Source organism: Lissotriton vulgaris, chromosome 1_1, assembly GCF_964263255.1.
Source record: "Lissotriton vulgaris chromosome 1_1, aLisVul1.2, whole genome shotgun sequence".
NCBI lineage: Eukaryota > Metazoa > Chordata > Amphibia > Caudata > Salamandridae > Lissotriton > Lissotriton vulgaris.
In genome coordinates this window covers 1,563,012,447-1,563,034,419 of record NC_141685.1, presented here as the reverse complement: position 1 = coordinate 1,563,034,419, position 21,973 = coordinate 1,563,012,447, and the positions used below count along the sequence as shown (strand labels likewise).

General features: G+C 44.6%; 1 protein-coding gene across 3 annotated transcripts in view; it reads left to right on the top strand.

Moving 5' to 3' along the window:
- LOC147750815 (uncharacterized) overlaps positions 1 to 21,973 on the top strand; it is a 702,597-nt gene that overhangs the window by 119,748 nt on the left and 560,876 nt on the right. For all 3 annotated transcript variants that reach the window (XM_086937011.1, XM_086937002.1, XM_086937022.1), the window contains exon 6: positions 13,839 to 14,096. In XM_086937011.1, the coding sequence (XP_086793137.1) occupies positions 13,839 to 14,096 (258 nt within the window). The remainder of the gene's footprint in view (positions 1 to 13,838; positions 14,097 to 21,973) is intronic.

The window sequence follows — 21,973 nt, the reverse complement described above, 5'->3', positions numbered from 1 at the left end:
CCACTTGAAGGTTTTGCGGAGTATGCAGAGGGTGTCGAAGCACCATGTCGGTTCATGGTGAGGGAGCAGTTGAGTATGATGCCGAAGTTGCAAGCATGGACTGTGTGTGAGGGGGGTTGCCGAGGCCTCGTGGGCACCAGGTACCATCCAACATGGAGGGAGTGGATCTGAGGATGAGGACTTCTGTCTTCTCTAAGTTGAGCTTCAGGCAGCTTCTGCTCACCCAGGATGTGACATCCTTCATCCCTTCCTGGAAGATGTCTGGTGGTGTTGGGTTCCTTGATGAGGGAGAGGATGAGCTGGGTGTCTTCAGCGTAGGATACTATGCTGAGTCTATATTTTCTGACAATGGTTCCGATTGGGGCCATGTAGATGTTTAAGAGCGTGGGGCTGAGTGAGGAACCTTGGGGTACTCCGCAACTAGTCTCTGTGGGTTCGAAGAGGAAGGGCGGGAGTCTGATTCTTTGAGTTTGGTCGGTGAGGAAGGAGCTGATCCAGTCTAGGGCAGTTCCCTGTGTGCCGGAGTCGTGGAGTCTGGTGGCTAGTGTGCGGTGGTAGATGGTGTCAAAGGCTGCTGAGATATCCAGTTGGATGAGTGCTTCTGTGTGGCCTTGGTCAAAGAGAGTGGGGATGTCATCCCTGGCAGGTGGGAGGGCGGTCTCTTAGCTTTGGTTGCTGCGGAATCTGGATTGGGAGGTGTCTAGGAACAAGTTTGATTTTATAAAGTTGGTGAGCTGCTTATTGACCATCTTCTCAGTGACTTTGGTGGTGAAAGGGGGGAGGGAGATGGGTCTGTAGTACTTGAGGCGCATTGGGTCTAAGGAGGGCTTCTTGAGGAGGGGTTTGACTTATGCACATTTCCAGTCATCGGGGAAGGTGCGTGTTTCGAGAGAGCAGTTGATAGTACGTCCTAATTCAGGTGCTTTGGCAGAGCTGGCTCTGTGAAAGATGTGCGGCAGGCAGGGGTAGGTGGGGGCACCTGTGTGAATGCTCCTCTTGGTCTTTGTGGTGTCTTCTGTGGTGACAGGGGTTCATGTGGTGATGGTCGGCAGGGTGGCGTTGCCGGTGTTGCCTGTGCCTTGGCTCTGTTTGTCGAAGTTGTCGTAGAGAGTCCTGATCTTGAGATGGAAGTAGGAGCTGAGATTGTTGCAGAGGTCCTGGGAGGGAGGGACATTCAAGGTTTCACTGGGGGTAGTTTGGTGAATTCTTGTATGATGCTGAAGAGTTCCTTGGAGTTGGAGAGGATTCTGTCCTGGATGAAGTTCCTCTTGGTGGACCAGATGAGTTGGTGGTGTTCTGTCATGGTGGTCATGTAGGCGGTGTGTGCTTCAAAGGTTTTGCTGTTCCTCAATGCTTTCTCGAGTCGCTGGCACGAGTGCTTGGATTCTCAGAGGTCAGTGGTGAACCAGGTGGCTTTTGAAGTGTGTTGTCTGTCGGAGTGCTGGAGGGGGGCGAGCATGTTTGCACAATTGGTGAGCCATCTGTGGAGTTTGTTGGCTGCAGAGTTGGCATCGGTCTTGGTGGAAGGTGGGGTGCAGCTGAGGGCGGAGTTAAGGTGCTCTTTGGTGATCTTGCTCCAGTTTCTGTGTTTGGGGCATGGTGTAGGTTTGTGTACTGTGGGTTTCGAGAAATAGTGGATGCAGTGGTGGTCAGTTCAGAGGGGTTGCGTGGTTCACCACAAAGGTCATTTTTACCAAACAAAACCAGGGTGATGTAGCAAATTGGCATTTTTGCATGGTCAATCAGGTCTGTTGAGTTTTTCTAAACTTTATTTTAGCTGGTTTTAGAAGTCTTGTGCAATGTGACTCTGCCACAGAGTGCAACAATAGTTTGTACGCTACGCCCCTAAAATTGTGTTGTTAAATAGTTTTTCCTAATTGGTGTATTTAACTCTCTAGCAAGTTCATTGTAAGGTGGTGCAGAATTTTCACCAATGGCGAGGAAGTTAAATGTAATATATGAGCTGGGGTGTGTATTAAATCCACCCACACATATGGCAACAAGCATTAGTGAACCCAAGAAGTCTGGCATTGGCGTTGTGCTGGTTTTTGTAAAACTTGATTGCTGTGGGATGCTGCTGGGCTATTGTCATAATACAAAACAAAATTGTCTAATTGCAAAAATATACTTTTGGCCTCACAAAAGCACACATTGCCATAGTAGCCCTTGCCACTGAAGGGAACTACTGTGTGTGGATATGCTCCTTCAGAAAGGGCAGAATGCAATTACTCTTAGTAAAGTTGACTGTGGGCTGGCCAGTTGCCCTATGCTGTGTGCTGTGTACTGTTGTGGATGGATGTAAATGTGATTGACCCAATTACAGTTCAATGGATGAAGAGTACTGGCTGAAAGCTCCTAAACATAAGGTATAATATGCAGATACGTTAAGTAAAATCAAAGGGTCTTGGCAAACGCTAGACTTAAAGAATGTATGGCTATGGACAGCAGCTTATGCTCTGGCGTTTAAAGGCACTGCAGTGGTACGTGGCTGAGAAATGTACCTTTCCAGTGTATTCATATTTAATAAATATATATATAAACTCTTAAAGAGTGTCTTCTAAGCCCACAGGGGTGGATACCTAATATGCACGCAATGGGAATAATTTGCCTTCGCAGTGAACACAATGGTATAAATGTTTTACTATGTAGGTAAAGCTGCATTTTTCATGAAGGGGCCTAGCTTTAAATGATTATTTTATAACATTGACCAGAGAAAAACTAAAGTGATGAATACAAGTTATTATTCTCCAATTAGTTACTAAAATGTATTACTGGAGAAAGTATATTTTTGATAACTGTAGTGGAAAAGTGTTGAACTTTGTGCTGCCTGAGGGAGAACTTGCTCAGAACATATTTGACTCTCATCCTTACTCCACTGTCTAGTGCACATCTTTGGCTGGCTGATAAATTGCCTTCAGCTGGAAGACAATGTCTTGGCCTTTGGGTCCCATAAGGCCGAGGTGTTATGAACAAGCGATCAGTTGTCCAGGATTAACCATCTGGGAGGGAGATCGGAACAGTTGGCAAAACAAAAAGCAGCCGGAACAGTTGATCCTTTCACCTGTAGATGCCAAATGAGGCATCTACAGGTTTGCTACCATCCATTACCAGGGCCATCTCAAATTTTCAAAAATTGCTAACATTCATGTTTTAGGGCCCTCCCAGACTTTCAAGCCACATGCCCCAGTAGGAGAAAGGCCCAGGTTTGGCCCGGACAGTGGCTAGGGCCAGAGCTCCTTTATGTGTAGGACGACACAAATCATCTTATTTTAAGACTCCAGGGAAGATTTGCAGTAAACCAGGAGAGTACATGCTGTCTTAGTAGGGGAGGTATTTGTGTGAAAGTAGTCATTAATTGGAGAGAGGAAATTCTCCAGTCACTGGCTAGTGGACTGAACTGTTTAGGAGGTGGTAATGGGGTGCCTCCACCAAATAAGGACCCACCTGTACATGGCAAGATGGCAAGAAAATCTCTTTCATGAAGAAGATACTACAAGACTGCTATAAGAAGACTCAAAGGCTCCTGACTCTTCCTGGCACCCTAGTCCTGGAACTGCTCATTGAGGATCAAGTGACTTACCTTCTATTTGTTTACCAGGGGGACAGAAAAAGTAGGAGGACTTATGACTCCAAGAGTGTCCAGCTGATCACTGAGTTCTGAACCCTGAAGGAGCCGTGGTTGAAGAGACCTTGAGTTTCTTGAAACATACAAATGTCCCTTCCTTCAATGAATGAACTCCAGTCCGGACAATTTATTTTATTCCCCAGACCGGCCACATTCCAAGATAGTATGTTTAGGATGGGCCGTCTATGGTTCTGGGTAAACGATGTTGGAGTGCTAAAGTCATCTAGTTTCATTGGGGGCATATCACTAGCTGAACTATCCCCTGGTTCATGTGGTGTTTCTCTCTCACTCCCGGCTGTGTTTGCGTGAGGCTACTATAGCAGACGGAATCTTGACATTCTTTAACATTGTATATGGTTATGCTCCGTAGAATGAATTTAGAGCTTTCCCACTATCACTGAGGGATGCCTTTTACTTCTACCTCATTGTATAGTCTACAGCCCCTCTCTGGAACTGGCTAATGGCCTTTATATTAGTCTGGATCAGTACACCAGAAAGCATAAATTTTACCCCCCCCCCCCCTCACTCCACCCACCAAAATCAGTTTTTGGATTTTTATCATGGTGTTTAGTCTTATTTTGAAGTGAAAGGTCAGGACTTCAAGATGCTGCTAAGAATGAGACACCTTATGTTCCTACCTGGTTTTTGGGGGGTTCCAAATCCAAGCGGCTGCTCTTGATTTATTGATCTGCTTTATCTCTGCAGCACCCTAATAGAGCTATTTCGCAAGTGACATCTGCCTGGAAGTGGGTGAACAATAATGCAGCAGAAGAGCTGATGAAAACACAGAGAAATAAAAAATAATTAAACAACAAGGGGTGGTGATGGACAGAGGTTCTGAATTAAGCAGAATACTCTCACCCAGTCAAGAGATCAGGGCTAGATCCAACAGCGTTTTTTAGCTCACTGCACCATCCCAGCTCAGAACCTGGCTATATGCAAATTAGTCTGTTCCTGTCCCAGTGCATGATGGGAACAGGGCAAACCAAACTACCAAGCCAATTCTTTCACTGGGAAGGAAACAAGCTTCCGGGGACCGGTTTCTAGCATTACAGCCGTCTTCGGCTTGCTTGAATCCTGATGGTGCAATGAGCAAGGGACTCACATCTGAGTATACCCTTCCACGCTTGTGGTGGACAAAATAATTAAACAACAAGGGGTGGTGATGGACAGAGTTTCTGAATTAAGCAGAATACTCTCACCCAGTCAAGAGATCAGGGCTAGATCCAACACCGTTTTTTAGCTCACTGCACCATCCCAGCTCAGAACCTGGCTATATGCAAATTAGTCTGTTCCTGTCCCAGTGCATGATGGGAACAGGGCAAACGGTGATGGATCAAGCCCTGATCTTTGGACTGGGTAAGAGTGGTCTGCTTAATTCAGACACTCTGTTCATCACCACCCCCTTTTCTGAATCGTTTTTGGCCACAATAGGTGTGGCAGGGTATACTCAGACATGAGTCCCTTGCTCACTGCACCATCAGGATTCAAGCACGCCGGGCCGACGACGGCTGAAATGCCAGAAACCGGTCCCCGGAAGCTTGTCTCCTTTCTGGTGAAGAATTGGCTTGGTAGTTTAGTCTGCCCTGTTCCCATGATGCACTGGGCCAGGGACAGACTGATTTGCATATAGCCAGGTTCTGAGCTGGGATGGTGCAGTGAGCTAAATAACGGTGATGGATCAAGCCCTGATCTTTGGACTGGGTAAGAGTGGTCTGCTTAATTCAGACACTCTGTTCATCACCACCCCCTTTTCTTAATCGATGAAAACACAGAGGACAGAACAGTTCCTTGTCTAACTTGCATGCAGTTGTTCACTTTTGGAAGGGAGTTTATAATATAACAAATCCAATGAAATAGGATAACTGCATGGTTATCAGATGGTTTCTTTGTTACCAAGACAGGAGACATTCTCTAGATTATGAACTGATACTTCTCTCAGAGAGCAGTTAGTCCCAAAGATAGGATGACAGATCTAAGAAGATGGATCCAGCACAAGAAAACAAAGTTCCTAATTTGGCTTTGTAGGAAGGTACCTGCATTATTGGAATGGCTACAAAGGACTTTCTTAAGTAATGCCGTGTTGCCTTAACACTATGTGGGCACACAAATTATGAATGGCTCCCTCCTTGCAAAGCCTGGTTTCTTAAATGGTCATCTGGTATAGAGAAAAACCTACTTTCTATATTTAGTCAGTTCTCCATCATCAACGAGCCCGAACAATAGGCACTCTAGAATGTTTATTTGCTAGAAGTCAGCTTGGGGTTTTTAAATCTGTTGTGATATCATACACCAGATGACCCCATTAAGTTTGATCTCAACAAGATCCCACTATTCCTTAGATATAATCTCCTGTTTGAAATCTTTCTGTTAAACTATGGGTGTCTGTGCACACAAATGAGACAGCACAGCAAACAGCCAGAAAAATGCATACTCAACAATGCATAATACACAACCTCCACATTGACCAATTCCCACATTTACCTAAACAAGAAACTGACGTCAATTTCATTGATAGGGTAATTACAATTAAAAGCTCATCAATGGAGTCTGTGTGTACAAAATAAGGGTAGGATTTGTATTCATCAGTATCAGCATGGGTTCCCTCCCCCTCTTCATAGGGAAGGTGTGGTTATAGTATGTATGCCAGGATGCCACAAGGGCTACGAAATACATTTAGGGAGGGAAAGAAAACTGAAGACTAATAAGGCTGGACTAACCTAGATGCTGGAACAGTGTGGCAGGCTAACCAAGGAGGGAGGAGAGCAGGAAAGTAAAAAGCAGAAAAATACACTGGAATGACATGTTGCATCTGAAGGAAGAAAATTGGAAGAGTTAAACTGGTGTAAGACAGAGAAAGGAAAGGAGGATTGAGGGATGGAAAGTTTACTAATGATTGGAACAGGGGAGTATGGTGCAGCCAGTAAATACCCCAAGTATGCAGTTGAGGCAAAAAAAGAAATAGCTGCATGGGAGACTTGCTCATTCTACCTAAACTGAAAACTCACATAGAAGAGCGAAGGTGTCTAAACACCAAGAATCACAGGTTCTCAATCAAGGATGAGTAGTTTGAAGCGTCCCGCCATTTTAGAGTTTAGAACAGACACCAAAACCACTTATTTCATCCATTCAGGTGGCATTAACCACCCTTGGTTGCCTTCAGCAGCATAGGCATAAGCATCTGCCCAGTGACCTCTCCCAACTCGATGCAGCCGAGGGTTAGGTGGCAGGTACATCACCTCCTCCTCTGGAGGGACCAGAATGGGTATTGTAGCTGCTGCAATGGCATTCTCCTCTGGGGGTGAAGGAGAGTGGGTGCCGACGTCCTTGTTCCTGGGTTGTGGCCTATTTGCTTCATAGCCAGATAGGTAGCATACCATCCTCTGTGGCCGACTGCTTTAAAATTCAACAAGATCTCTGCATGGATTGCCTGTTTTAAGGATTTATATTACTCAATGCCCGGAACACCAGTGAGAGCTCTTAAGAGGAGTCTGCCATGTATGTTACCCTACTGGCAGCCGCATTCCAAGTAGCCAATTTTGACAGTAAAATTCCAAACCAATGCTAAGACTTTGATTCCTTATCTCCTTGGAAAGTAGGAGAAGATGTGTGCAGAAGAAGATTGTGTACCAGGATAAGAAAAGAACCTGTCTACTGCTTATTTCTACTGCTGCTTACCCCATGGCTGAATGGGACACTCTTCAAAGACTGCCAATATTCTTCTTAGATTTCTGTTCTCTGAAGCCCTTACAAAACGGGGTTATTACTTTATTGTGCTAACCCTTAGAAGAGAAACAGAGATGGGTCCTGTGAAGAGTTTAGTAGAGGAGCTCAAATGGAGTAGAAACTATAACGCTCTCTTGTATTTCTTGGCAATGTATTCAAGAGGAGTTGGTGATTATGAAGTTGCTTGGCACATCTCATGTCAGGCTCTTGGCAACATGATCGTTTAGTGGATGTTTCGAAAATGTATCTAGGGCTTACGTTGTGCTGAACGTTGAGGTCTACAAACCCTGCAAAAAGTCTTCAAAAATATTTGAGGTCCAGTCGGAGGAGGAAGAAAAGCTTCCCCATCGATTAACCCAGTCGGTACATGACTACTTCAAACTGTAGCTTGTAACCCATGAGCTATCTTAACCCACCTATCATTATTTAATACACACTCAATAAAATGTAATCAACCATACACTCTTCAATAAAATGAGAGGATTTGTTGCAGTAGATCGAGCAAAAACCTTTCCTCTTTCAGTTAATAAGTCTAGTGGTTGTTGATTAAGTGTAAGGGCTATACTTCTTATGTCACCATCTGCATTCTTGAGTGGTTTGCAGAACAGTGTTTATTCACTCATGTTTTTTGTGCTACAAGGGAGGAGCATGCCTGGAATAGGCTAAACAGCATTTGAACAATGCTACCAGTGAGAGCACCCGCAGGAAATTGACAGGTCTGTGTGCCAGCAGTCACAAACTGCAGTGAGTGCTCTGCAAGTCTATCTGCTGTTAGAACCAAACTGTGGTGAATGTAAGCCTCTTCTCCCACCCCAACCCCACCAAAATAAATCCAGAGCCACAGACTTTCACCTCTGTCCTCTATCCTTGAGAATTGAAGCCAGGAGGTGTAAAGGTTGATTGCAGCCATCAACCGCGTCTATTCGCACCAGTGAGTAGGCTGCATTGCTGTTTGTGGCACTAGTGACATTGAAAGATATACAGTGGAACACTGGAAAATCTTCCCACTGTACGCCTACATGAGCTTCTCCCACTCTGTAAGCAGCAGCTCATCAGGATAACAGCAATCCTATGGCAAGTCTACTCTTTCAGCCCTCAACTATGATCAACCGTGCTTTCTCCCACTATTAACACCAATGATGACAAGCCAGCAACAAGGCAAAGTGGATTTTCAGTGTCCTAAATAGTACTCCAACCAGCAGTCAAAGAAACATTATACTCATATGCATTTACTGGTGAATTTAGCCTGGGTTTGTCCTGCAACAGTTCGGTGTTAAACCAGAGTTCTGTTTTTGGTCTTTCGTTTCGCTTTTTGCACTGTACTGAAGCTTGCTAACTCTTCTTTCCTCCCCCATTCCTATTTTTGGATTGTTTCCAAAGTCGTTCTATTTATCTCCTTTTTCCAAACAATACTTCTAGGGCATTTGAGCCAGCCACCCAATTAGTCTGTTGTTGTGCCATTCATATTTGTTCTCCGTCCATTACAGCCTTAAACGTGGGCAAAGGCTCAGCCCTTTTCAGCCACTGACTAACTTCACTGTCAGCAACAGTTTATTATTCTTTGCAAGGACCTTATCTGCATATACAGCAGTTCACTTAAGTACTGCTATGGCAAAATGTGCTTTATGAGGCCAAACAAATATTTACAAATTATATAAAAACCATGACAAAGCAAGCATTGAATATATGACAAAACAAGTGTTGACAAAGTCAGCCAATGCCAGACCATTGGCTATTTCCAATGCTTGTTTCTCATTGAGTATTGTTCATATTAAGTTTTTCTAAAATACACAGTCCGGACTGGACTAGCCATTCTGCCACTTGTGCATGAACAATTCATTCTTGTATGCCTGAACAATTCATTCTTATATACCTATTGACTTTAACATATGCTTTTCACAATAAATATGCCTAGTGCCTTTATCGTAATCATTATTTCTCATTGATCTGATTCTGCTTCTAAGCATTTGCAATAGTCCTGTCTTGTTTTAGGCGTATGGTTCTTGCTTCTGACTAAAAACTCACTGAGAGACACTCAAATACTGGTCCTTGCTTTGATTTACTCACAAGACCGTGTTACTCGCAGTATCACACAATTGACAGTAGAATTTCAAAGGCAGACTGATGAAAAAAAAAAAGAAGTTTTATCGTGCATTCGAAAAGATTAGTGAAAATACAAAAACTTATACGCTATGTGTGTGCTAAACTGTTATCTATGTGTCTATCGTACATAAAACATGCTGTAAAGTAAAGGCTAAGAACAGCTCGTTTCCTAGACCCAGTAAGCACTGCTTTTAGGAATATATTACAATTACAGACAAGCTTATTTATAGTCCCAAAGTCACATTTCATTTACTTGTATTTAAATTCTTCAAATAATCGTTGCTAATACAGAGACCACTCCTGAATTGCCAAAAAACTATCTTTTCATTCACAAATATAAAATTTGTTGATAACACATTATTTAATTTATGTTATGCTCTTACTGAGAGCATTCCACCAAATGCATGTCTGGATGTACTCCCTTCCTCAGACGCTGTCTAGCATATCTGTAAAAACAAACAAAAATGCTACAAGTTGGACTTGAACTCAACAGTAACAATTGAAAAGCTGTAATAACATGAAATTTCAAAAATATACTCCAATTGCGAAATTTGTAGGCAACGTGGAACACAAACCATGCCAACATGTCCCAGAAACATACTGGAGCTGAAGAGTAGATAGACAATCACACTGAAATTCCTTCTTTGATGTGTGGATCCAAAAAAGTGAGACGGTTTAAGTACCACTGCTTACAAGAAACCCACAGACGGAAACAACTCATTGTTTCACCACAGTTTCCATCCCCCGGATTTAACTAAAAAACTTATAATTTTCTCAATTTCATAGAATTCATAGAACCACCTCCGATGTTGCTGGAGCACGATTAAAGAAAGTAAAGCCAGATACCTTGACACATGCTATCTTACTGAAGTACTGATGTTTCTGAAGACAGTCCTAAAACTGGACCATTAACAATTATTGAAAAAACAAACTAAAGATAGAGTTGTGTTTGTTTCTAAATTTTCCACAAAGTCCATTACAAAAAATCATCAATCATAGATGGGAAATATTACAGAATGAACCAGAATTCAGGGGACTTTTTGACACCAAACATCTATTTGCCTACACCAGAACAATAAAATCTCAAAGAATCCTTAATGACATGTAACACAACTAGCACTCTCAACCATACAGGAACAAAAAAAATCGGAATTGCATTAATTGCAACAATGTTATAGTGAGAAATACTATTTCAGACCCAAGATCAGGAGAAATCATCAGACTTCTACACTCTACGGATTGTAATTCACAGAATGTGGTTTACAGCATCAAATGGCCATGCAGCATGCTTTACATTGTAAAAACTGAGAGGAAAATTAAAACCCAAATAACCGAACATAAGAGTATGATTCGGAATGAAAACAGCAATTCAAATCTAGTCCTTCATTGGTTAGAACACAGGCACACCATTCCACAGCTACGATTCCAAATAATTGAAGCAGTATGTACACATAAGCAGAACGCAACAATGCTAATTTTTTGTTGCAAAGAGAGACATATTGGATTAGACGTTTTCATACGTTCGTCCCAAAATGCTTAAATGAGAAAAAACGACATGAGTTGCTTCTTATGAGCGACCGCAATAATTCCGCTCACCATGTTCTGAATATTTAGGTATTGACAGGCGATTAACATCTTTAATGAGCTCATTTACCTTTGTATACTGTTGGCTTCTACTCTGTTGTTTTCTTTATCTGGATATTCACTTTGTCTAATTCAGGTGTTTTCATCACCTCACAGGGTTTGAAATTGGGTCATCTAGGTTAGTTTTTTAATAACTTTTCGGTACAGTATGACTGGTAGTACTACATGTTAGGAGTACCCCAGCTATTTAACATAAATATTAACCTTTGACTTTAACGTTTGAAGGTTTTGGTCTCTGGGACTGAATATCTGGTGGTTTGTTTCTTAGTGTTCATTGTAGTAACTACGAATGAAACACCAAGAGCAGCGGATTACTTTTTTAATACACATTTCTTTCGTAAATAAGTATGTTGTCACACCCGCGCAAATTCTCATTGATTCGGTCATCTACTACCACACTTTATTGTTTAAACAATCAGTGTTCCATATACTTCTCATTGAAATTTCCATATTTGTATGCGATCCGTGAAATGAGTAACATAGTGACCGCGATTTTGAGACACAGAGCAGAGGTATGAGCCTATTTAGTCTCTCAGGAACTTTAAAATGCTGCCTGCACAGGATATACTTTACGATCGTGGAATTTTTTTCCCTTTTGCATGTCTGAGACGAGAATACCTTTTGAAATGTTTTTGTTAACCCGTTCGCTGCGGCGCAAATTCCACTGCGGTGCGGGTGATTTATGAATGGGCGTGGTTCGGACGGCCCCCGGCCATCCTCCGCACACGCCCACCGTGACATCGGACATGCCGGCAGCCATCCGACGCACTCAAAGGGTGATAACTGCCTTTTTCTGATTCAGTTTTTGACACCTGGTATAGGTATATCCAGCTGGAGACATAGTAACATGGCGGCCATACTTCTGATGCACATGGCAGAGTAACAGTCCTATTTTGATGTCTAGGAACTATGAGCGCTGTTTGTACCTGATATAGTTCACAAGTGTGATTGTCTCTAACTTTCTACATTCCAGACAAGACTAGAGTCCTTGGCACATACAATTAAGAGGTGAGCTATTGTTGGGCACCCGGTTAGTTTTTTGAGGCCAAGACTGCCATTTATGTGATCGGACAGATACTTTCTGTTGCGGTTACTTACCAGTTCGAGAAGATTGAATACATTTCGGGAGTTCTCGTTGGGAGGTTCCTCGTTTCGAGCTGATAACAAAATTTGCTTCTTGTTGAACAGCTGTTTTCATAAGGATGATTCAGCCAGCTGTATTACAGTTTCTTTTCAGCTAAATACGTAAACTGTTGAAATCATTTGGTTTTTCAGGTACATTGGTTTTACACTTGAAAGGGTTTTACTTTGGATTGCACAACTGGATTGGCACTGATTAAGATTCCATTATCAACACGGTCACTGATCCGGTCGGAGCAACAGGTGGTTTGGGTCTATCTACTCTTCAGCTCTAGTATATTTTTGGGACATCGCATGGTTTTGGGTTCAACATTGCAACAAATTTTGCAATTGAGTACATAACTTGAAATTTCATGTTATTACAGCGTTTCAATTGTTACTGCTGGGTTCAAGTCCAACTTGTTGCATTTGTTTGTTTTTACAGTTATGCTACACAGCCCCTGAGGAAGGAAATTCATCCCAAAATCCATTGGGCAGTACGCTCTCAGTTAAGAGCATAACCTAAGTTGAATAATGTGTCGTCAACAAATGTTATGTTTGTGAATGAAAATATCATTTTTTGGGAAATTCAGGAGTGGTCTCTGTTTTAGTCAAGATTTTTTGAAGAATTTAAATACAAATAAAAGAAATATGACTTCGGAACTATAAATGAGCTTGTCTGTAATTGTGATATATTCCTAAAAGCAGTGCTTACTGGGTCTAGCAAACTAGCTGTTCTTACCCTTTACTTTACAGAGGTAGACTGTTGCCATAAAAATTTAACACATAACAATCTGAAAACTTACCAACTATGCTAGTGCCTTTGAAAAAGTGGTATGCTGCATTATATGCACCATAGTGGTACAGATTGACAGGTAATGGGCTTAAAAAACAATTCATTTTAGTAATACGGTTTCAACAGCAGTAGATATGTACAAGGTTAATGCAAACCTGTTCATGTTTTCATATAAGTGTATTGATGTGTTATCTGTGGGTTTTCATATCAGGTAATTCAAGAAAGAGTGTACATGTATCAGTTAACTCTGGAAATACGTTTCAGCTTCATGTTTTCACACAACCTAAAATAAATATGGATAAATACAGAAAAAGTTAACAAAATACAATTATGAATAAATAAAGACTGAAATGTCCACAAAAGGAAATATCATGAAACTGGGAGCCCTAACTGTAGGCAGATCCATTGGAATTATGCAATTCTGTGGCCACAGCATTTTCCGCACAATTATCCATTTACCGAATTCTGCACATAATCAATATCATCTGCTGCATAACCTGCAGTATTTAACAGAAGAAGAAGTTTAGCGCGGATGCAAAAATGACACAATTATTCAGTAATACTATCACAATTGTGCTGCCCTTCTGTGCAAAATTGACCTTTTCTTGCCACAAAATGTAGTCAACCCTGCCACATAATTTTGTCTTCAGCTACCGCATAATTCCTGTAGCCCTGATTTATAGACTACTGAACTTGAAATTAGAGCACTGTTATCATTTGTAAACACAGAATGAAATAGCAGTGCCCATTAAGTATACTTTTGCATGTCACAATGGGTAATTGGAGATGGTTGAAAACATGTCTTCTATTTGTTGTTTATTTTAGTTGCCAGCGACTTGTTTCCAGTGACCGTAAATAGCAATTTTGCTACTCAGTTAGAAGTTTTGTGGAACCCGGATTTCCTCGTGGGAGACGAATCCTTCGTCACGCTTGTCCTGTACGAGGTGAGGGGCGGCCTCTTGGAAACAGTTTCGTCGTCTGGAACAAGCTACACATTTTCAGCGCTAATTCCTTGCACAGAGTACAGGATATGCTTATCCACTCAGGACACCAAGAGTCAAACCTGTGTGGCTGTTTCAACAGGTAATGTGCAAATCTTTTTTCGTTACGTTTAGTGTCTGCCCCAGTGAATTGGTTGTAGAGTTAGACAATGTATTTCTTGTGATGTCTCATATTATGTTTTCTGTAACATTTAATTTATTTGGCAAAGATGGGCCAAATTGAAGGAATTTGTGGCAGAAGAACGAACGGTGATTTAACAAGCTTGGCAATCCCAACAGGTCTGGCCTATAAATAAAAATGCTAAACAAACTACACATAGTAGCAGGCCTCTTCCTTAGAGAGAGGTATTGTACATACTATAGTCTATTATCGTTTTTAAATTCCAGCATGGCGCCATTATTTAGAACCAGTCTCTTGGCCAACTAAGAATGATACACTATGGACAGCGGCATTCCCTAATGGTCTCACATGGGATGCGGCAAACAGCAGGTGGAAGGAACCAGAAGGTGGCCCGTTAGATCTGTCTGCGAACCTATTGTATGCCATGAAAAATTAAAATAGGGAGAGGCGAAGAAAATAAATGAAAGGGGAGCTATATTAAGAGAAAATATAAAACTAAAGAACTGGTCCATCAATCCTGGCACCGCAATACAAGCATTTTCAGGACAATGTGAACAGGTAATCAGACAAGGGCTGTCTTTAAGAGAACATCTAACAATGTACCTCTCGGCTGAACAATTCTGAACAATTCATTCTTTTTATTTTTTTGTGTTGAAATTGTTTATTAGCATTTATTAATTATAAGACAATAAAAGCAATAAAATACAGAAATGTGCAATATGATAACATAAATTACATTGGAAGTAATGCATAAAGTTAAATATATATGAATTCATAAGGATGAAGACTGTATCTTATTTCTTATATGCAGATTGACTTTAACATTTCCTTTTAAATATGCCTTGCGTCTTTATCGTAACTTTTCACAATAAAGCAATCAGCCCTATAGCCTTGATAATTGTCTTGCCCCCATAACCAACTCACTTATGTTGTCTTGCGCATAAGATTTTTCACAAGGCAACATGTACAATATAAGAACTCTTTTTCAGTGGAAGCACCCAACTTCTGCCAAATCAAATATTGTACTCCAGGCAACAAACATGTGGGTACAGCTTCCGCTCCTATTTCGGTATTACTTCTGAAAGTGCATTTTCTGTTGATCACATAAGATCTAAGTACAGTTGTGCTGTTAAGCCAGACCTAAAGAGATCTGGGCAGCAATATGGCCACGTCATTGTGGTATCCAGGTCAGGAACCTTTCTTTGGGTGTGTTCAATGAACCTGGGCCTTTGGATCTCTCTATGACCAGTGGTAGGCTGAATAATATCTTTGGGGTCCGCCGGAGTGTGACAGTGGATTTTGGAGGTGGTAGTTGTTCGTTCAGCTAAAAGTGATGATGGAGGTGTTCCCGCAAGCATCAGCTGCCAGAGTTAGAGGCAGGGAACAAGGCATTGGAGACACTAGACTGGGTGAGACAGGCAACAAAGCATTATATGAGGAAAGGAGGCTTAACTGGAGCCCCTGCAGTGTATATCAGCTCTGAGGATGTGCCTGGTGGGCTTGTGGCGAGCCAGTGGAGTAATGCCATGCATCTTAGATGACTGGAGACCCCCTCATTAGCAGCCCCATGGCACCATGCCTTCTGTGATCCAACACTGAGGAACAAGCAGCACAGTTTAACCTGGAGGACCTACCCTGGTGGTGGGCTTGCGGCACTGCTGCGCCCCGGCCTGTATCCTGCATCTCTTGATGTATAGCTTAATTTTCAGGTAGGAGGAGGGCTAGAGATGATTTGTTATTCCATGAGGGAAATCATCAAAGTCAACAGCGAAAACGTGCCCTCCTAACCATAGAAAGAAGCGGCCTTAGCACAAAGTGACAAGGCCCTTACGAGTTCCACATCTAGACTTGGAAGAAGATACTGACTTAAGTTTGTAATGAAAGCTGGGAGGACTGTCTGGCAGTGTTCTAACAGTTGAATGGTCAATGGAAGGCAATGAATTAATGATCCCAATTTGTAAGGAGCATAGGCAGTTGAAATGAACAAGCATTGTAATTTAGCGTTGAAAGTATTTTGGCTCTCACGAAGTTTGAGTTGGTCCAACGGGAGCACAGGGGCTGCTGTGATGGTGACGGTCAAGTAAGAGGACTTGCGAGATCAGATCTTAAGTATGGCAAAAGTGGTAAAGTGGGAAGAATAGAGACTGCTGCTTTTCCAATGCCTGGGAAACCAAACATTGGCAAATAAGATAGCACTGATTGCTGTCTGTCAGGAATTAAGGAATAGAGAACTTATACCCTCAGTGGAATACCCAGTAAAACTGAAAGGAGAGCATCTGGGCTAGGAATTCTTCTTCTCCAAGATGGACTCTGCAAAAGCATCTTTTGAGACTTGTATTCTGCACTGTGGTGAATATCTTCCATAGCACTTGCTAGGTCTGCAGGGGAGGGAGGGAAGAGGGAGCAGACTGAGTAACGTAATGGCATATTTCTCTGTCTTTTGTCACTCAGCATTCCCCCTCCCGATGCTCCTTCTTGTAGAAACGGTTAGTGGATACCAATTTAAAAAAAAATGGTGAAATAATTGAATTTGAACTTTTTTCTCAATCTAAACTCAGTAACCACTTCTGGGGTTATACCTATGGATGGAAAGTGTATAACAGGTTCCTGTATGCATTCTTGATTGTTCACTAAACAGATTGTAAAAAGAATAAAAATAATGTTAAACAACTGAATAGTTTTGCTAAAAAAGAAAAATCACACTGTACCAAGTATACAACCTATAACTTGCTCCTAGCAAAGTGTCTGGTGTGACTCAAGGCAACTGTACATTTTTTAATTATTAATACTGTGCTACCTAACAATTCCAGACAAAAAGACCCGGAGCAGACAGTGATCATTAGAATATTCAACTTGTTGTAATTTATGGATGAATGTTAAGATAAACGCAAGTCAAATAGGTTATTTCTCTTGTCAAACCCTAAAACATGACAACTCCTTATGGGTTGAGGGATATAATTGTGGCACTTGTAATGTATATGTGCTAAACTATCACTTGGCAGTGGCACAGCCACCAATTTTCTTCCTTTTCCTTTGTTTCTTAATTCAATAAGGTTTCCAAAGCTGGTGTTCACTAGGTACTGGTGGAAGATGAGGATAGGGCGACCAAACGTCTCAGACTTCCCCGGACAGTCCCGATTTCAGAGGACTGATGCCTTTCCTAATTTTGTATACATGTCCTGGTTTTTGGGACAAATGTCAACTCATCCCTTCAAAAGAGTATTGAAAATCCTGCCCGGCGCCTCCAAACTCTGATACAACCCATGTAATCCATCTTGTGCCTCATGCAGCAGAGGAGGAGGTCAGCTGCATGTCCCAGCAGAAAGGAGACAGAGTCGGAAGGAGGGCAAAGGTGTTCAAAATGGAGGTCCTGAGATCCTGCCTTAGATACCGTTATACAAACGCAGCACTGCAAATCTGCGCCTATATATACAGGTTCACATTTACAAGGCTGCGTTCACATTTAACCTCCTCCTGTGCTGTCCAAAAGATCAAGACAAACCACAAAGTTACCTCAAACCTTACAGACACCTGTAGAAACAGAGAGCATGCCTTTCAACTGTGCCACGCAAGAGATATATCTATTTGTGTGAATATATCACCTCCTGGTGGTCGGTAATAGGTAGTTATAGTTGGGTCCTAGTTTCCATAGGAAATGCATTTTTTGTTTTGTCAATAACTTTAGCGCCAATAGGTGAATCTTCACAAAATTTTCCAAAATAATTTGCACCTCACTTCAGCTGCTGTCCTGAAAGTTTCCGAATAATCTGTCAAGCGAGGGCCGAGAACAATTCCGATAGGACTTTGACGCGGCTACAGCCCGAACTGCTGAACGGAGTCAAACCAAATTTGTCAGGAAGTGCCTTTTTGTGATGTGGTGTAAATCCGTTCAGTAGTTTCTGAAATATTCAAGCAATCAATCAATCACTGCATTTCTAAAGCACGCTACATACCCGTGAGGGTCTCAAGGCGCTGGGGGGAGGGGGCCGCTACTGATCGAAGAGCCAGATCTTGAGAAGTCTTCTGAAGGCCAGCAGGTCCTGAGTCTGTCATAGGCTGGTAGAAAGAGAGTTCCATGTCTTGGCGGTGAGGTAGGAGAAGGATGTGCCACGGGCTTTTCGGATACGAGGGACTGTGGCAAGGGCGAGGTTGACTGAGCGAAGGCTTCGGGTCGGGATGTGGAAGCTGAGTCGGTTGTTGAGGTATGTAGGTCCAGTGTTGTGTAGTGCTTTGTGTGCGTGGATGAGGAGTTTGAAGGTGACCCTCTTGTTGACGGGGATCCAGTGCCGGCCTCTCAGGTGGTGTGTGATGTGGCTGCATCGGGGGACGTCGAGGATCAGACGTGCCGAGGTGTTCTGGATTCGTTGTAGTCGTCTCAGGAGCTTGGTTGTTGTTCCTGAGTAGAGGGCGTTCCCGTAGTCTAGTCTGCTGGTGCTGAGGGCCTGGGTGACGGTTTTTCTCGTGCCGGGAGGGATCCACTTGAAGATCCTGTGGAGCATTCGGAGGGTGTTGAAGCAGGACGCAGAGACGGCGTTGACTTGCCTGGTCATGGAGAGTGTGGAGTCGAGGATGATCCCCAGGTTGCGTGTGTGGTCTGTGGGTTCCGGGGTTGTGCCTAGCGATGTGGGCCACCAAGAGTCGTCCCAGGCTGATTGGGTGGGTCCGAGAATGAGGACCTCCGTCTTGTCTGGATGATGGACAGCAGACTGAAGCTGAATTCAGTCAGCTACGGCCTTCATTCCTCTGTGGAGGTTGGCTTTGGCGGTGTGGGGGTCCTTGGTGAGGGATATGATCAGCTGGTGTCGTCGGCGTAGGAGATGATGTTGAGGTTATGTTGTCGTGCGCCGTGGGCGAGCAGTGCCATGTAGATATTGAACAGCTTCGGGCTGAGGGAGGATCCCTGTGGGACGCCGCAGATGATCTCAGTGGTTTTTAAGCGGAAGGGTGGTAGGCGGATGCTCTGGGTTCTGCCTGAAAGGAAGGAAGTGGTTCAGGCTAGGGCCTTCTCTTAGATTCCGGCGTCATGGAGGCGTGCTGATAAGGTGCGGTGGCAGACTGTGTCAAAGGCAGCTGATTTGGTCCAGGAGGATGAGGGCGGCTGTTTCTCCTTTGTCCATCAGGATCCTGATGTCGTCAGTGGAGGCGATGAGGGTGGTCTGGGTGCTGTGGTTGCTGCAGAAACCGGATTGGGAAGGGTCCAGGATGTTGTTGTCTTCAAGGTAGCGGGTTAGCTGTTTGTTGACTATCTTCTCTGTCACTTTTGCCAGGAAGGGAGCAGGGAGATGGGCCGGAAGTTCTTGACGTCCTTGGGGTCAGCCTTGGACTTCAGCAGAAGGGCGTTGATCTCGGCGTGCTTCCAGCTTTCCAGGAAGGTTGCTGTCTCGAAGGAACTGTTGATTGTTTCCCGGAGGTGGGGCGCGATGGTTGTGCTGGCTTTGTTGAAGACGTGGTGAGGGCAGCGGTCGGATGGGGATCCGGAGTGGATGGAGTTCATGGTTTTGATGGTGTCTTTGTCACTGACGTTGGACCAGGCGGTCAGGTGGCTGGTGCAGGTAGTGATCGCGGGGGTGGTGGACTCAGTAGTGGGTGCGGGGGGCTCGGAGATGAAGCTGTTGTGGATGTCGGTGATCTTGCAGTGAAAGAAGGAGGCCAGGGAGTAGCACAGGTCTTGTGATGTTGGGATGTCATTGGTGTTGGAGCTGGGGTTGGAGAGTTCTTTCATGATGCTGAAGAGCTCTTTGGTGTTGTGTGGGTTGTTGTCTAGGCGGTCCTTGAAGGCGGTCCTCTTGGTGGTCCTGATGAGTTGTGGAGTCTACGGGTGGCGCTCTTGTGGGCTGTGTGGCTGTCTGGTGTTCGGTCGTGGAGCCATTCCTTCTCCAGCTTCCGACAGGTGCGCTTGGAGATCCGGAGGTCTTGGGTGAACCAGGCGGCTTTCTTGTTGGTGTGCTTGGTTGTGGAGGTCTTGAGAGGGGTGAGGGTGTTGGCCCAGTTGTTGATCCACTGTTTGAGGTTGATTGCGGCGGTGTCGGGTCGGTGGGGACGGCGGGTGGTCTCAGGGCGAGGGTGGTAGTCAGTTGGTCCTTGGTGACCTTGCCCCAGCAGCGGCGTGGCAGCTGGTGGGTGCGGTGGTGTGTGGTGGGTTTCCTGAAGGTGAATTGGACGCATCTGTGGTTGGTCCAGTGGGGTTCGGTGGTGTGGTTGAAGGAGACATGGGGGCTTGTGGAGAAGATGGGGTCCAGCGTGTGTCCAGCGGCGTGGGTGGGTGTCGTCACTAGCTGTTTGAGACCGAGGTTGTCGATCTGGGCGGTGGAGTTGGCATCGTTGTTGTTCTCGTGGTGGAAGTTCAGGTCCCCGAGGAGGATGTAGTCCGTGGAGGCGAGGGCGTGGTTGCTGACGAGGTCGGCGATGGCGTCGCTGAACTGTGGTCTTGGTCCAGGTGGTCTGTAGACGAGTGTTCCTCGGAGGGTCGTGTTGGGGTCGGTGTGGATCTGGAAGTGCATGTGCTCAGCAGTGGTGAGGGTGTCGTTGGTGTTTGTCGACACTCTGAGGGTGTCCTTGTGGATGATGGCGATTCCCCCTCCAACTCCGTTGGTGCGGTCTCTGCGGGTGATCTTGTAGCCCTGTGGGATATCTTGTACCCCTGTGGGATGGCTATGGCGATGTCTGGAGCAGAGGTGGCGTTCAGCCAGGTCTCCGTCAGGAATGCCACGTCGGGGCGGTAGTCTAGGAGGTCCCAGAGTTCGATGGCGTGCTTGCGAGCGGAGCAGGTGTTGAGGAGGATGCAGCGGAGGTGGTTGGGTTCTCTGGTTGGTGGTCTGGTGGGCTGGATGCTGGTGAATCTGCAGTTCCGGCAGGGGAAGGGCCCTTGGGTGCGTTTCGGGGTGGGCCGGTAGAAGGGGTGGTCTCGTCCGGTGTTGAGTGCGTGGAGGGTGTTGGAGTCGAAGTGCAGTCTGGCATTGCGGGGACGCGGGGTCCAGGGGTTCTGGCGCTGGGCGCGGTCCAGGCACGGACGGGCGCAGACAGGCTTGTCTTTGGCTGCGCGGCCTCCATATGAGGGTCAAAGGGAGGGAGGAGCAGCTGGGAGGTGGGAGTGGGGCAGCCAATGGGGGACAGGGGGCGGGGCCGCAGGCACTCAGTGGTGGGAATAAACAACGAGGACAAGGAAGGCAGGGGAAAAGGAGAGGGGGCATGGGGCAAAACAGGCACGGGGGTACAGAAGAAAAATATGGACAGTGAGCACAAAACAAGGAAGGAACCAAACCGCAGCAGAGCACGGGGCAAAACAGGCACAGGGGTACAGAAGAAAAAGATGGACAGTGAGCACAAAGCAAGGAAGGAACCAAACAGCAGCAGAGCAGACCTCAGAGGCGATGCAGGCGGGCGGCAGCGGATCACAGGTCACACATATAATAAAAAATCCAAATATAGATATGTTTGGACGCGGATCATCCAAGGATTCAACAGTCCCTGTGGTGAAATGTGATTGGCTGCAAACCCTTCACTCAGGAGGTGTTGGCAGCCATCTTGGGACTCGGCTTGAACCGGAGTCCAACAAACACATTTTATTATTAATTTTCAGCTGGAGTCGCGCAGGATCCTTGACTACTGCCGGAAAAAAAGACTATGCCGATCTCCGGCACTTTGCTTATAAATGCCCTTGTGTTAGAAATGGGTTTTCTGGTAGGCTCTGGTATGCACCTAAGCCAGGCAGAATCCACTACTCTTGTCAGGATAAGGGGATTACACGTCTAAAATAACCCCTGCTCATCCCCTTGGTAGCTTGGCACAAGCAGTCAGGCTTATCCCAGAGGCAGTGTGTAAAGCAGTTGCACATAACC